Raw genomic sequence first — 16,900 nt, forward strand, 5'->3', positions numbered from 1 at the left:
GAGCCACTGCCTCTTCGCATCGAAAGGAGCCAGCCTAGGTGGTTCAGCCATCTGTTGAGGATGCCCCATGGTCATTTCCCTAGGGAGGTCTTCCAGGGATGGCCAACCGGGAGGAGACGCAGGGGAAGACTTTGGACACACTGGAGGGATTATATTTCCCAATTTGCTTGGGAGTTTTCTTTTCTAAAGACTAGATCTGGTAGCCACCAACTGAGTGAGCACAACTTTGACATTTTAACTATGACATGCCCTGAAGAACAGAAGCCGTAAACTGTTACATCACATACAGTTTATTTTCATGTCTTTAACTATTATAGCTACAATATTAAACAAATGTTTTAGGTAGAACACATCCAAAGCCAAGTTTCACTCAAGAGATTTGCAGGACTAAAATAAACTGCCAAAAAAATGCGACTGATATGGACGTATTTTAATGTTTGCTCAGTTTAAACATTCATTTTCTTGGTCTGGTCCCCTCTGGGACTGAATTGAGACTGATAAAAGGCAAAATGCAAATTTCTGAACAGTTGCAGATTATTGAGACATGCAGTTTATAGATGAGAGCAACAGTGGCACTGGTTTGCATTATAAGTAATCCATTTAAGAGCCAAAACCAAATATGTACACCACAACCTCTTAAGTGAATGTCTGGCAGAACTCAGATCTCCAGTCAGAGACGTTGGTCGGGAGGCTCGACAGAACAGAACATTACTGTAAATCAGTGACTGTACAGCAGTATAAAATTTTACAAACCTGGCAAATAAATGATGTACAGGCAGGTGATTCTGACAAACAGCAATCGACTGCTGAAGTCCAACCAGACAAACCAAAATGTTTCGCTATCGAGGTCCATAAAGGGGGAGAAAAAAATGAACAGGAAAGAAAAAAAATCTACCCAAACAACATGACCCGACATGGTCATCAGGGCTGTAGGACTCAAGTCCAGTTCCAAAGTTCGGTCTTGACATTTGGACTTAGGCGTGCATGAGACCGAATTACAAATGACCCTTTGGAGGAGCTGAGACAAAGACCGGTGTAGCAAACCAAACAGCACCCCACCAAAAATCGATCTGCCCTGCTTTCATTGCGCATGCGTCATCAAGCGCGGTTCACGGATTAGCACATTGTTTCTGCTTAAAACTGCACTCCAGTCATCACCTGTCTCAGCGACAGGTATCTGAAATTTTTGTAGAACAATTATTTCCACATAAATTCAGCATTATTTCATCATAAAGGACAGAGGAAGCGATCAGAGCGCCGCAGCTACACGAGCCGCTAGCTGTTGCGTTCACTGTGTCCGTTATTTCAAACTGTAACTAAATATCAACTCGTTTCTGCTTAAAACAGCCTTGTTTCTGCTTAAAACTGACTTTAGAATGATTTAAGAGATTTTACCTTTATCATCTGATGGTTAATAATCCCATAATCCATTTGATCACTTTGGGTGAAGAGACTCCGTCTCAGACGAGCTGCTGAGCTCTGAAATGATGCATGTGCAGTGGAGGCAGGGCAGACCAATTTATAGGGGGGATCATTCGGTCTGCGACACCGGCTTTTGACAGTTTCAGTCAAAGGCATTGTTTCTGCTTTTTACTTTAGCCTAAAATCTGAAATTAAATGCATGAGTTCAGAATACACTGTCAACTTTCACAATAACTCCATCCAAATCATGAGAAATTACAGCACTTTTTAAAAGGTGGGAAACCCCTTTTAAAATACCAAAAGTAGACAAGTGGCTTCTGTTCTTTTGCAGCCAAGTGTGTTTTTCCCCTCAATGTTTCAAGATAAATCAGGAAAAAAGACCAGCAGCTGATTTCAAGTCTTATATTGTTTATGGGAGTTTGATTAAAACTGCGAGCATGCTGGCCAATTTGACAAGAGGAGGTTGCCCCCAAAAACTGCATGAAGGATACTCATGAGGGAAGCCATCAAAATGACAACTTGGCAGCACACAAATTTGTAATTCCTACACAATTTCCCCAATTAAATGTAATTACCCTCAAATTAAATCTTGCAGTCAGTGGTGCTAGAAACAGTGGTATTTCTACACCACCGTTTCTAGCAATAGTTTCTACAGTGGTGCTAGAAACTGAACATTTTTAATAAAAAAAACCTGGGTGTTTCTACATTAAAATGTATAAAACTACACACTTAAAACTCACTGTAAAGACAAATGAAATATAAAAATAATAAAATATCAAAGCCCAAATAAAGGAATGCAAAAATATGTGAAACCTTTATTAGAACCCAAGGAAATCACCACTTTTAAAACCAGTTTTCTTTAGAAAAGTCAAAGGATGGATATAGAAACATTTACAAATCACTGAATATTGTGAAATCTAATATATTAATCATTAATAAATAGACAGCACATTACTGTGGTAAACATCTCTAGCGTACACTGTCCTCAAAAATGACTAAGTGTGTATGAAAGAGAATAGTGAGGGAAGCACCAAGACAGTTATAGCCTTATGTGGTTGATCAGAGATACTGTGCACAGAGTACGTTTTGCTGTTGCTTAACCAGCCATAGCTTCAATGTAGAGTGGAACAGAGGTCTTTATTCAGTGAAAACATATGAAATCTAAGCTTTATTCTTTCATCTGTTCTGCTCTTCCATGAAGCTATGTATGCAACTGGTGATGCAATAGACAAAAGTTGTGCACAGTTCCTACAGTCACAGCAACTGCAGCTCGTAACCCATTCGAAGTGGTAATTGGTACCTTGGTGGCTTTCCTCTCTCGTAACCCATTTTTCCAAGTACAGATTTATAATAGAGTAACACACTTTCTCTATGCGTCTGCTACAGAATGACTGAATTAAATGAACTCTAATACATATTCAAGATTCTGGTGTTCTTGGATCCTCCCTCTGCATTGCCTAAAGACAACTGGCTGTAAAAGTGATGAATTAGCTTTTATATTTCAATTTCATTTTGGTGATGTTATAACTAAGATTAAAAAGCACATTTAAAAACTTTTTTTAAATGTATATATAAAACAAATTCTGGTTTACTTTACTGAGTGGATGTCATTAAATAATAAAAAGGTGGAAAGGACAGAGTTGACATACTGTTCTGCACCACTGTAGAAGCCCCTATTATTTGCTTTCAACTATAACTTTTGTGATGTACGTAGACTGAAAACAAAAATCTTTGCCAAAGTCTACATATGTATGCTGATAACTATACATTCTATTTTTGCAATGCAACAGATTCCACAGTTCATTCTTGTGCTGAAACAAAAGAGTTCTGTTCAAAACACAAATACTGAAATCACAAAGCGTTTTTCTAAATATATATTTGCATAATGACAGAAATTTTAAAACCATATTTTTTGTGGTGGAATTTGGGTAGATTTTATAGCTAGAAATACTAAATACAAATTAAATTAGAAAGGCGCATCAAATAGCTTGGAAATACAACAAAAACAAGAAAAGCAGTAATATTTATTAGCAGAATGGCAATTTTAACTACTAATCATTAAGACATCAAATCTTTTTTTTTCTTTTTATTTAACGGCAATTTTTCTCAAATATGTAAGACTACCATTACATGCACATTATTGCAAAAAATCTGCGTTTTTGATCTGTGCACCACATTGTTCAGTGCAAGTGTCAGTCTCAATTAAAATTTATACAACCCACATGTGCAGCGTGACACATACCATCACATAAGACCGTTACAACACATTGCACATACCATATTGAGGTGCAGTGAATGCAAAATGATTTATCGCAATAATGTCAACATGGCTGAAGCAGTTATTTCATCACATTCTTGGGATGCACTCCAGTTTATTTTAATTTAGTTTTTTACATTTACATGAGCTGCTTCTGTTCCCAAAATAAAGCTGTGTCTCAATTCAGGGACCTGCATAGTCCACGGGACTAGGCCGACAAATGCAGCCTTCTCCCAAAAAACGAATCATATAACAGGTATATTCTAAGCAGGCCCAACAATCCCAGGAGTCATTGCGCAATTTATCCCCCTCCCCCAAGACAAAATGGTTTGTAAATTAAAAACAAAAACTGGGCCAAGGAAAACTAAAGTCTTCTGGACAAATAAAGAGTAATTTTGACAAAATATGGAGAAAGTGGCATTAAGTAAGACATTTGTAGGTATTTGCCTGAAATTGATTACCCAACTGGGGAGTCCACAGGGATTCAATGAGAAAGTCCAACTTACTATGACCAGACAGTCACCCAAGAAATATCTGTAACACATTTTAGAAAAATGCTATGAATAGAATTTTCTGTAATAAATCAAAGTGTGAAAAATTGCAAAAAATTTTTGTCCTTCTTGGGGGCCTATAGGGATTCAGTGAGAAAGTCCACCTTGTCATGATCAGACAGTTCCCCAAAGATTGTTTGTACAAAATTTCAGAAAAATATTTTTTGCCCTTCTGGATGGCTCTGGGAGTTCCAGGGAGATTCATTTCATAAGTCCAACCTTCACCAAGGAAGTTCCCCACCAAATTTCAGGAAATTTCTTTAAAAGGTTATTGATAAGAAGTTTTGACAGTGCACCACCCACTGGGGATCAATTTCAATGGCATTAGTCCTTTTGGACCTTCAGTCCCAAGGACTAAAAACAAAAAGGACAACTTTTGGCTTCATATACTCAATTGTAAATAAATAATGTTTATAAGCAAAAATAAGTATTGAAATATGATTACTGAACTACTGGTTACACCCACTGTGCTAGCTTGTTGCATGTAGCTGTCAAAGTTGCTAGGTGACATGGGTCAGAGGTGGGAAACACCAATGACACAATAGTAAAACAATCCATGGGCGAGACCGTCTCATTTCAGAATGATTTATTTCGGCCTCCTTGGTGTCTGAAGGCTTGACCTTCGAAGGATGCAGCCCTTGAATTGGGGCACAGCCGATAACATGGACTGCAGTAGAGAATTTCTCATCTGATTTATGTCCAATTTTGGCTGCAGCTCTTAACAGTAGTTTGACTTTACAATGACCTTTTGTGACTCATCATGAACAGATAGAAACTGCACCAATTATAATCCAAAATAAGGCATCAAAATCTGCCTGAATGAGTTGAATTCAAAATGTATTTTCAAACTTGAGAAAAGCGGGACATTACAGGGATAATTTGTCAAAACTAATTTGCCATATCAGGCACTTTGCAAGTCTTTGGCTTTCAGAATGCATTCGTAGAGAAAAGCCTGAAGGGCACTACAGGCTAAAAGACAGGCATCATCTCAGTGCTCATCATTACATGTTGGCTGTCTGCGAGGAACCAGCCTTTAACCTAAGTGAGCGGTGTCTTTCTGCAGCTCGTAAAACTGAAGCAGGTTTGTGCAGGGCCTGTCATGGTTCACAGTTAAGCAGAAATAAATAAGTCAAATAAATGACTAATAACAGTGCTTGTTGGGTAGAATCTTATTAAAAAAATTCCACAAACTGTAATGAGGTGGAGGTTTGAAGTACTGTAAATATTCACGGATCAAATAGGACAATGAAGTGCAAACAAGAGATTTATGAGAAATTAAGTGTCCGGAATTCGTAGCTGCTGCGTCTGCGAAACGGTTTTGTGGAGATACCTTAAGGCGTGATAGCCCTTTTTGGCAGGGAATTCATCAATCTGCCACTGCTTTGTGAGATTACTGAACACAGCCTTGCTGCCTCTGGTCGTTCGGCCAGAGGTATCTTCGGTTCCATTTTCAGTTCCAGCTTTCTGTCCCTTCCATCTTGGATGATTTACCATCAAGGCCCAGCATCCTTCTCTGTTTACCCCCATATCCCCAGCTTGGTCAGCTCCCTCTGCATTCGGCCGTGTGATGCTCCCCCGCTGCCCATTCCGTGATCTGTGTGGTCAACGCCCCCAAGCCCTTCTGTTGGGGCCGTCTGCTGTCGTGACCCTTTCTCACTGTGTACTCACAGAGGCGAGTGCTCGGACCCGGTGTCGACTGATAGCGTCCTCCAGGAACCCAGCTACCTTCTCACTATCCTCCTAGGCAGCACACAAGACAAGGAGCTGCTTTGTTAAATGGCTAGCTATAAAAACAAGCAGCGTTTAAGCTTCAAATGTTATCATTCTTAGTAGTGCCCTTAGGAGGTGTTGTCTACTGTGATTACCTCATCTCTATCTAAACACGTTTATATGTATATTAACAAGACATCTTAAGAATGTCTAATGCAAATTTTAATCAAGCTTGCAGTGGGTCTTTGAAGTGAGGGACGTAACCAATAATGGACTGGCTTCCCATCCAGAGGGAGTCATAGACGCTCATTCCACTTTGTGCTATAGTATCTGGAGGTTTGCAGTGTCCCGACGAGCCTCAGGGCTAAAATAGGATGTTTCAATCGCAGCAATTTATTTCATTGTTGGCTCGCATGACTGTTACTTTAGGGTTACTTAAACTGTTAAGGCAACATTTAGAAACAATTCCCCACATTGTGTGACTGGCCCAACTACCCCCCCCTAAAAAATTTCAGCGTAATGTGCTACATTCAACTTGTTTGTCCAAGTATGTGCTTCTGTGGACGTTACACCTCCATCTCAGTAAGTAAATTAATTTTTTTTTTTTTTTTTACAGTTGCTCGACTGGGTGATTTTAGGACTCAACAGTACGAACATTCATCCAACACTGCTGCTGACAGAGAGAAAAATGGATTTATAGCTACCTCATTGATGAAGGCGTAGTGAACAAGTTCATTGGCAAGGTCTTTGGATGTGTCAGCTGAAAGGTCACATAAACTAGTTCAGTTACAAAAATGTGAGATTAAAAATAAGCCTGCAGCGCATACACATGCATTCTAAAATAGAGGGGTCGATGACTTACTTGGAAGGATGTCACAGCTAAGCTGCCGATGAAGCTTGTCATCCATCTTCAGAAACAAGGACAGCTTGAGGGAAAAGCAAAACTACACATTCAAATTAAGCTCGATAAAAGTCTGAAACATACCAAGATGTTTAAATGATTATGATCTAATCCTTGCATTAATCTTACAATCCTAAAATAAATGTAGTACCTGTAATACTTTGTGACTCACATGAGTTTTGGTCCCTTCTTCATTTGATTCCAAATTAACAGTGCATCTGAACAACCTGCAAAACCAACAGACCGCAAACTGAGTTTCGGGTCATTTCATGTCAAATTAAAGATAGATCTGTTGACATCATTCTAAATTTGTAAATTTTTGTGGAATGATCGGAATTAACGAGTAATGCACAGAATACTCATACTTTACTCACGTCCTCTTAATTAGTGAGACACGCCAAACGAAGTCTCAGTTAATTAGCACACCCTCGTGATAAAAAAAAAAAGAAAAAAGAAAAAAAAAACACTATATCTAGGAAGGTATAGCAGCTAGAGAGCCAATTTTGGTGTCATTTTAAAAGCTTTTTCAATATCTATACATCTCTCACCGACAATGTGTTGAGACCATGAGCTAACTTTGATAGCAATTTGAAAAAATTTGAAGGATGCATTTTGGAGGTTCACATTTGAAGATTTCCATTTATTGTACTTTTCTTCTGGTTGATGCTATGAAAAAGGTCTTTGTGAAGGTTATGTAGTGCTTGAAAAGAGCTTCACAGTAATGACACCAGAACCAGCACTCTAGCTGCTATATCATCTGAGACACTGACAATTTTTCTTAGCGATATAGGCATTTAAAGTGTTTCTCCCCAATGTGCTTGCTCTTGGGGTGGGTATGGTTTAAACCTGCATTATATGTGATGCCTTGGGGTGACTTCATTTGTGATTTGATAAAAAAAAAAAAAAAAAAAAGAAGAATTAACATATATTCTTAAGCTGGACCAGAGTGAAACATCTCCTGTGAGATCTATCACGTTATTATAATACACATGTGGGCATCGTGTGAAATTTATGGCCAAAACAGGTCTATGAGACAAACCTTTCTTGTCTCAGTCTCCTGGGGTTCTGGAGTTGGGGTCTTGACTGTCTCTACCTGCTCCTGAGACAAGAGAGAGCACGAGGGACAGGGGTGTGGCCGTGTTGATGCAAAATTCATCAAGGGGTAAATTCCATTCCTAAAGATAGAATTGGGCACAGTGTTAACTTTCACACTAGAGCCTTTGTGGGAAAGTGTTCATCTACACTGTAAAACACAAATATCTTGTGCTTTTTCACCTACTTGACGTCCTCCAGAAACTTGTCAAGTTCCAAAGGGGAGACGTGGGAGTATCTGTGAGAAGAAAAACACAAGCAAGTGGATAAAGAGACATGCTGAACGTCAGGTGACACTCACATAATGCTAGAGGTGGAAGCTGGTTGGTTGATTTTACTTGAGTTGGACTCCCGGTCTGTCGTCATGTTTGATCTCCGCCATGACAGCATTGGGATCAAAGGACTTGGTTTTCTCCTCTACACAGTTCTCTGGAAGCAAGTCTGTTGATGCAACACCAGTTTGGTCATGAACTGGAAGACATCTGATGGAATGACCACCACCACCCCTCCCCCTCAAAAATAACTGACTGTTCATACAAAACATTATCCATGTGAAAACAGTACCTGTTTAATCAGTTAATAATTTGCTGAGTGCAAATGTGAAGATTTGGTGATTACCTGTGGTTTTGATCTCTGCAAATAAAACATTTAAAGATAAAAGTGGTGGGTACAGTTCTGCTAATTGGCTAACAGCTAATTAGCAGAGCTAGGTTTTCCATTAGCTGATTAGCTTTTCAGCTAATTTTGAAAACCATTAGTGGACCAATTAGGTCTCCACTAAATTTAGTTCCGCTAACGTTAATCCAGCTAACTTTTTTCTTTTTTGTAAATCAAGTTTAACAGTCAAAAATGTTTGGTAAATCCTAAAATCCTATGTTTGTTCCTGTTGGAGTTTACGTATACACGAAACAATTAAGCAAAACTGATGCACTGGCGTGAGATCAACAAGCATCACCTTGAAGAGATGACAAGCAGGATGTCAAGCCTGAGTAAAATGCACTAATTGCCTATTTCAGGGACCCATAATTCTAGTGTTAGCCTGCATTCACTTAATTGTGACCAGATGTGTGAAAAACAGCTTCTTCAACCTTTTCTGAAGTAATGCAGGTGTTGGGTATTTTGTATGCACTAATCAAAGGCAGAAATGACAAGTATAGTTAACCCGCTGACGTCCATAGACGCGCCTGGATGTCTAAGTGTAGATTTCATCATGTTTCTATTAATAGATCAGCAACAGAACGTCCCAGAGTCTTCATTTGACCACTTCTTAAAACTACAAATCTTCTGTAAAATCTGTAAAATGGATCTTTCAGCCAGATGTTGTTTAACTCCCAGACAATCCTAGAGGATGAAGAATACCACCTGGTATCTCTACTCTCCATGCCTGCTATGAGAGGCTGCCCTCACCCGCAGTGTCTGTTAGTGGGAGCTCCTCACTGAAACACACCAGTATAAGGCTCATAAACTCTAAAAGAACATTCCTGTCAACTTGAAACTACTTTTATATTTTAATTAGTCTTAGAGACAAATAAAATCATCAGGGGAAAACATGGAGGGAATATGTTCTTCAAGAATGGCGCAGTAATTTGTTTGTTTTTACAAGTCAGGAATGACTTTTTTTTAAATGGATTTTATACATCCAAAAAGGAACTATATAATAAGAATATTATATGATAAAATATTACTATTGTTTAAATTTACTGTTTTGGAATGTTACGGATCTCTCTCAAGTAGTTTCCAGCAGGATTTGTTAAAAAAAATATATATATATTAAACAACGTTTTAAAATGTTTTTTCATATATTCCATGACTTTTGTGACATTTGTGACGACTTTGGTAAACCCATTTCTACCTCCAAAACAGTTTGTCCACATGAATGAAAATGTATATTTGCCGATGTTCTAAAAAATTTGTAAAAATATCTTTCATATATTCAGCTTTAAAGACAAATTATATTTTTAAACAATGTTCTCAACAAATACATGTCTCACATTCACAAAGCTGTGCAACACATGGGCATTCATTTATTATACTAAAAGAAAGTAGCTTAAATTGGACTTAATTAAATTAATATAGTTCCTTCATAAAATTCGTTGACATGCAAAAATGTGCCAGTGATTTTTTATTTGTTTTTACATATACTAATCTTTAAATTAAACAATATAAATGTCAACTCCAGATAACAGTGCCGTCACTGACACCGGAACTATCCCACACACATTTTGGGTCTCTAAAAGACTGAATTAGATTATTAAAATTATGTTCCATGTGTACATTTTATCTCTTCTGGAATGTGAATAAACTTCATGTTACATGTAAATTACTACCCAATTTTGGCACACTAAACCTTTTCAGCTCGTCCATGTTAATGCTTCAACATAATAAAATGTCAGCTCTTTAGGTCTGTTTTTCAGAATTTTAAAGCCAAAAATAAATAAATAAAAAATAAGCCAAAGCTACATTCATATAATAAAAGGTAGCAGCAGTGGGAGCTTTAACTAAATGTTTTAGCAGTCTGTTGGTTTATTGTTACTGCAGTTAACTTTTCAGTTGGCAGATTAGTGGATATAGAAGTTGACTTTTACATTAGTTGTGCCCACCACTGAAAAACACCAATCTGACCTCTTACAAAGTCAAAGGTAGATCTTTTAAAAATGTTCTGTAATTTTATAAACTATAAAAGATTATTCAAGAAATACTTAGAAGAAAAACTAACAGCACAAATAAAACATTAGTTGTAGCTCCATTTTTCTTTTTAAAACCCTTTTTGCATTTAACTGGTTATAATTTGTTCCATTTACAGAAGACATTGACATTAAAAACAAGACAGCAACTCATACACGCAGCGGTTTATGGATTGTATCAATCTCCAAAAAAATAACATACTTCACATTCTAATCCAACTATATTTTTCCCCAAATCTGATTGGTTAATCGTCTGAGATTCCAGACTGTATAATATCGGGGTAACGGTGGCAAAATATTTGACCGTTTCACATTTGGATGTATTACTCCGCACCCTGACCAGTGTTCTGATGAGATGTCATTCCTGTAGGATATCATTCATTATCATTCATTCATTTATGCGATGAGACGCACAATTCGACAGAACGCCGGCCACGTGCACTGCTAGCCCTGTTAGCTGAGAGCAAGAGAAAGTTGCGTACAGACACTGCCACCACCGAAATAGGTGAATTTAAGCTACCATACAAAAGTATTGATGTGGATTCTGACACAGAATTACAGTTTCACGTTTGATGGATTTTCACATTTGATGGATTACCCTGCGCCCTGACCGCTGTTGGAGCAACACTGCCTCACAGTAAGCCTCGTCAACCGAATTAGCTACAGAATAATAGACAATGCAAACAATGGAATTGGATTAGAATGGGAATAACCCCCTTGTGTCTGATGATTTGCGGACGTTCATGCTGTTATACGGTAGCAAATATCAGCTTTACCGGCTCCGCTAATGCATTGCCGTAAAACTTCTTTTTAGCTCAATTTGCAACCGTGCACGAATGTCCGCAAATCTTCAGACACAACAGGGGTATTCCCTAAATATATTACCCTAAAGACACTGTGCCATAGTACTATGGCAAAGTGTCTATAACTGTTATTGTTTGCAGCAATGCTTCAATATTTGGTTATAAATGAAAATTTAATTTGCATATTTTGACAATGTTTGCAGACCTGTTGCATAAACATACATGAGCTTGGGAATTGTGTTTCTGTAATTCCTTTAGAATTTCCTCTGTTGGATTAATTGCATAAAAATTCTTCTGCTTCTTTCACCTTTTCTGCTAATTTTGCTTCTTCAATTTCAATTTATTTTCATTTATATAGCGCCAAATCACAACAGAGTTGCCTCAAAGCGCTTCACACAGGTAAGGTCTAACCTTACCAACCCCCAGAGCAACAGTGGTAAGGAAAAACTCCCTCTGAGGAAGAAACCTCAAGCAGACCAGACTCAAAGGGGTGACCCTCTGCTTGGGCCATGCCACAAACAGAAATTACAGAACAATTCACAGAACAATTCATGGACAAATATACAAGAAATGCTATTGGTACACAGGACAGGAGGGTCGCCAACACAAATACAACTCCCATCTCTGGATGGAGCTGCACCTTAAACAGAGAAAAAAGAGAATCAGGCATCAGAAAAACAAAAAATACTGTATAATTTGCCAGCATGAAACAACAAGAAAAACAGAAGAAATACTAAGGTGATCGCCGGCCACTAGCCCTAAGCTTCACTAAAAGACGCAGAATTTAGGTAAAGTTGAGGCCGCAGCCCGCTTCAATTACTAATAAATGAATTAAAAGAGTAAAAAGCATAAAACAAAACTGTACCAGTATGCTAGCCATATGAAAGGGAAAATAAGTGCATCTTAAGTCTAGACTTGAAAATCTCCACAGAATCTGACTGTTTTATTGACTCAGGGAGATCATTCCACAGAACAGGGGCATGATAAGAGAAAGCTCTGTGACCCACAGACTTCTTATTCACCTTAGGGACACAAAGTAGTCCTGCACCCTGAGAACGTAAAGCCCGGGCCGCTACGTAAGGTTTAATTAGGTCAGCTAGGTAGGGAGGTGCCAGTCCATGAATAATTTTATAGGTTAGTAGCAGAACCTTAAAATCTGATCTCACTGGGACAGGAAGCCAGTGAAGAGACGCCAAAATGGGTGTAGGTTGTACTTTCTGCTTCGTGTCAAAAGTCTGGCTGCAGCATTTTGAACCAATTGTAGAGCCCTAATGCTAGACTGCGGTAAACCAGAAAATAGAACATTGCCGTAGTCCAGTATAGAAGAGATAAATGCATGGATCAGGATCTCAGCATCAGCCATAGACAGGACGGGACTATATTTCGCAGGTGGAAGAAAGCAGTCCTAGTAATATTTCTAATGTGGAGGCCAAAGGACAATGAAGGATCAAAAATTACCCCAAGGTTCCTCACTTTGTCAGTGTGATGTATGACACACGAGCCGAGGCTGAGCGTTAACTGGTCAAATTGATGCCGATGTCTCACTGGACCAAGAACCATCATTTCAGTCTTATCAGAGTTTAAAAGTAGGAAGTTTCTAGACATCCAACTTCTCACTGCTGCAAGGCAATCTTCTAAGGATTTTATGTGAATGAGATTACCAGCAGTTATCGGCATGTATAACTGAGTATCATCTGCATAGCAGTGAAAGGTAATCCCAAAACGCCGCAATATGTGCCCAAGGGGTGCTATATAAAGGGAGAAAAGCAGGGGGCCTAAGACAGACCCCTGTGGAACCCCAAATTTCATGTCACTAAGGTTAGAGGTAGTGTTACTGTACAAAACACAGTGAGAACGACGGGTATGACGTCAGCCATGTAAGGGCACACCCAGTAATCCCAAAATAATTTTCCAGCCTATCAAGTAGAATATGATGATCCACTATATCAAATGCAGCACTGAGATCTAACAGCAACAGAACCGTAGGTGTCCGAATCCATTGTAAGCAGAAGATCATTCACCACTTTAGTGAGAGCCGTCTCTGTGGAATGATATTTTCTAAAAGCAGACTGCAGTGGCTTAAAGAGATTATTCTCAGTAAGATAGTCTACGAGCTGCCGTGACACCACTTTTTCCAGAATTTTTGAGAAAAATGATAGATTGATATCGGCCGATGGTTTTTCAATACACTAGGGTCAAGATTAGGTTTCTGAAGTAATGGTTTAATCACTGCAGATTTTAAACATTTAGGAACAGATCCAGAAGTTAAAGAAAGATTAATAATTTCCAGCACAGTCGGCCCCAAGAGTGGGCCACAGGTCCTTAAACAGTTTTGTTGGTATAGGATCAAATAAACAGGTTGTGCTTTTGTTGACATTACGAGTTTGTCAGCATGCCTAGTGAGATACTATCAAATTCTGTAAATCTAGGTAATACCTCAGTAGTGGCGCCCACCTCAATAGCAGGGTGTAGTGGCTGGGTTAATGCATGCCGGGATATGTTTAACCTGATGTCTTCTATTTTCTTCCCAAAGTAATCCAGGAAATCTTGTGCTGTAAAAGGAGAGCGAACTACAGGTGGTTGTCCATGCATAAGTGTTGCCACCGTGTCGAACAAGAACTTTGAGTTATGCTTGTTTTTGTTGATCAAATCAGAGTAGTAGGTCCGCTTTGCAGCCAATAATGCATGCTTATAGTCTAAGATAGCATCACGCCGCGCAAGGTGAAATACTTCTAATTGTGAACGACGCCATTTCCGTTCTAGACCTCTTGTTTTATGCTTGAGGTCACACAGATAATCATTGAACCAAGGTGACTGTGATTTGGGGGAGTGCGGTTTTAACTATCCACAAGTCTGTCTACTGACTGAGTATTTGTCAAATGTGAAGCTAAGACATCAGGCAGTCTAGCTTCGAGTTCAGTCTTAGTTGAGGAGTTGATGCATCGCCGTAATGATATATAGGGTCGTTGTTCTACTAAACACGGCAGCGAAACTGTAAACTTAATAAGTGAGTGATCAGACACCACTGATGTAAGAGGCATGATGTCAATATTCGTGACAGCAATACCACGTGCGAGAACCAGATCCAGGGTATTTCCACTAATGTGCATCGAATCCTGAATGAATTGCCGAAATCCTAATGCATCCACAATTTCCATAAATGATTTGCAGAGGGGATCAGAAGGCATATTTATATGAATGTTAAAGTAACCAATGATCAGAATGTTATCTACACTAGTTGACAAGTTAGAGATGAACGCACCAAATTCATCTAAGAATTCACAATATGGGCCAGGAGGCCTATATACAGTGACAAGTAATACGACTGATTTTTATTCTTCTGACCTTGGCAATGTGTAATATCCTGAGCAGAGCGGAGAATCAGATGCTCAAACGAGTTATATTTGTAACCCCCAACAGCTAATAAGCTAAACCTAGATTTATAAATAAGAGCAACACCCCGCCTTGCTTCGCATCACGAGGGACGTGACTAAATTTATATGCTGGTGGGCAAGCCTCATTTAAGGGGAGGACAGCTGTAGGTTTAAGCCACGTTTCACATAGCCCAATCATATCTAAGTGATCAATAATTAGATCACTGATCAACAATGATTTTGAGGACAGTGATCTTATGTTAATGAGACCCAGTCTAAGGACCTCAGTGTGGTTGATAGTTGAACTGTTCGGGTTTAGGGGTGGTTCCAGAGTAGCATATATAAGATGCCTAGAAGTAGGTTTAGGTTTGAGACATTCCACGCGCGTTGTAGGTAGCAGACACGAAATCTTTGCTATTGGTGGAACACCCACCGGGCCATCCTCAATTTCAACATCGTCCAATATAGTAATGGGTATTAAGATTGGAAAGCATATCCCTCTATGATTTTTATGGACACGACTATGGAAGCAGGCCACAGTCTCAACTTCTTGAAATTCCCTCCCTGGCAAATAAACTGCACTATCACCATAGTGGATTTTCTGCACTAATTTCCCTGCTAAGCTAATGGATTCCACACCCACATTTGTCATAAGCCTTGCAGGGTCTCTAATCACCTGCTCCGTGGCCTGCTGTAGATTCCTAATTTCTTGTTCCCTATTCTTCTTTTTACTTACACAGAGTAAGAGGGAATACTCACACTGATTGTTGATGAGACAGTGGGCAGCAAGCAATTTGAGGGAGTGGACCTCGAACAACACTCTGTGGAAGAGAAGATCGTGTGCAGTAGGGCGGAGCTTGGCCTCGTGGCGCAAACAGGACTGGGTGAACTCCTGTAGAGGGCAGGGAGAAACTAGACAGAGTTATCTATTGCATATTTTGTGAGATAAGACTGGAAGCAAATTGGTGCGTGTGTTATTTAGTTGATATTCCCATTTGATGTATAATTAGTACATTTTCAGACTCACTCTCATGAGAGGATCTTCCAGAGATTGACCTGCATTGGCAATTGCCTCTTTTGACACAGCAGTGTCTCCATTGGCCTGAATTTCAAGTACTGCCATCTAGGGTTAGAAACAGCCTGGTTACACACCAATAATGCCTGTGCAGAAGAAACAGTCAAAGAGAATGGCCAGTTTTTTTCCCCCTTTACCTCTAGGGCACAGATCCCAAAGGAGAAAATATCAATGGCATAATCATCTTCACCAGCTAGAAACAAGAGAAAAAAATGGGTTTATTTATGGAATTACCAAACATACAGCAAGGATCTTTAGGTGTTACTAAGAAACTACGGTATACTCGTATGTATCCCATACACTAGAACACCCATTTTTAGAAGTAGTAGACCTGTAATCCCATTTTCAGCAAGATAAACAGGGAAAGCATAGGATTGAAGAGTGAGACAGTAGGTCCACAAAATAACCCTAAATAACTGTACAAATTAGTACATGATCAGCTTTGAAATTTCGGTTCAAACAGATTCAGCTGAAAACAAATGAACATACTATATCGGGCCAAGGGATACAGTTTCATGGTGGAGTGGCCTAGAGAAGGATTTTCTCCACCATGATGGTGTGAAACCGATGAAACAGTCAAAGGTTGCACTATCCCCAGTTTCTCCAGTATCATCCAGAGAAACCTACTAATTCTGTCAGCGTTGTCATGGGTTACTTGGTGTTTTCTTTCACTAGATTCCTTCTTGCACACTCACCAAGTTTTTTTTTTTTTTTTAGAAGTGCCTAATCCAGACAGGAGTAGATCAGGTAGATCAGTGGGATAAGGAGTCTGGCTACCAATATGCTGACCTCGTACCCGAACAAGACAGTTCGTCTGCATTGTCGAAGTCCACCCAGCTGTAAATGAGTACATGTGGTGGACTGGTATCCAGTCCACAGGGAATTATAGACTAATGCATTTCACACTATGGAATCAATGGCACTATGGAAGCACCGGCACCAACGGGCCTGTTTTCTTCTATGCCAAACACATTTACCATACTGTATGTATTTCTTTGTAATTGATAGAAATGAAGTTCCAAGATATTCAG

At 39.2% G+C, this 16,900-nt stretch overlaps 1 protein-coding gene across 1 annotated transcript in view; it reads right to left on the bottom strand.

Annotated features, from left to right (window-relative positions):
* Positions 1-269: 269 nt before the first annotated feature.
* The window catches only part of LOC117507241 (nuclear receptor-binding protein 2-like), a 113,026-nt gene continuing 96,395 nt past the window's right edge, over positions 270-16,900 (bottom strand). The window contains 11 exon segments of the mRNA XM_034167071.1: positions 270-5,970; positions 6,645-6,700; positions 6,803-6,866; positions 7,014-7,049; positions 7,051-7,068; positions 7,881-8,016; positions 8,121-8,171; positions 8,272-8,374; positions 15,554-15,686; positions 15,822-15,917; positions 16,007-16,062. Of these exon segments, the coding sequence (XP_034022962.1) occupies positions 5,884-5,970; positions 6,645-6,700; positions 6,803-6,866; positions 7,014-7,049; positions 7,051-7,068; positions 7,881-8,016; positions 8,121-8,171; positions 8,272-8,374; positions 15,554-15,686; positions 15,822-15,917; positions 16,007-16,062 (836 nt within the window). The 3' untranslated portion in view covers positions 270-5,883.

Source organism: Thalassophryne amazonica, chromosome 1 (genome assembly GCF_902500255.1).
Source record: "Thalassophryne amazonica chromosome 1, fThaAma1.1, whole genome shotgun sequence".
Classification (NCBI taxonomy): domain Eukaryota; kingdom Metazoa; phylum Chordata; class Actinopteri; order Batrachoidiformes; family Batrachoididae; genus Thalassophryne; species Thalassophryne amazonica.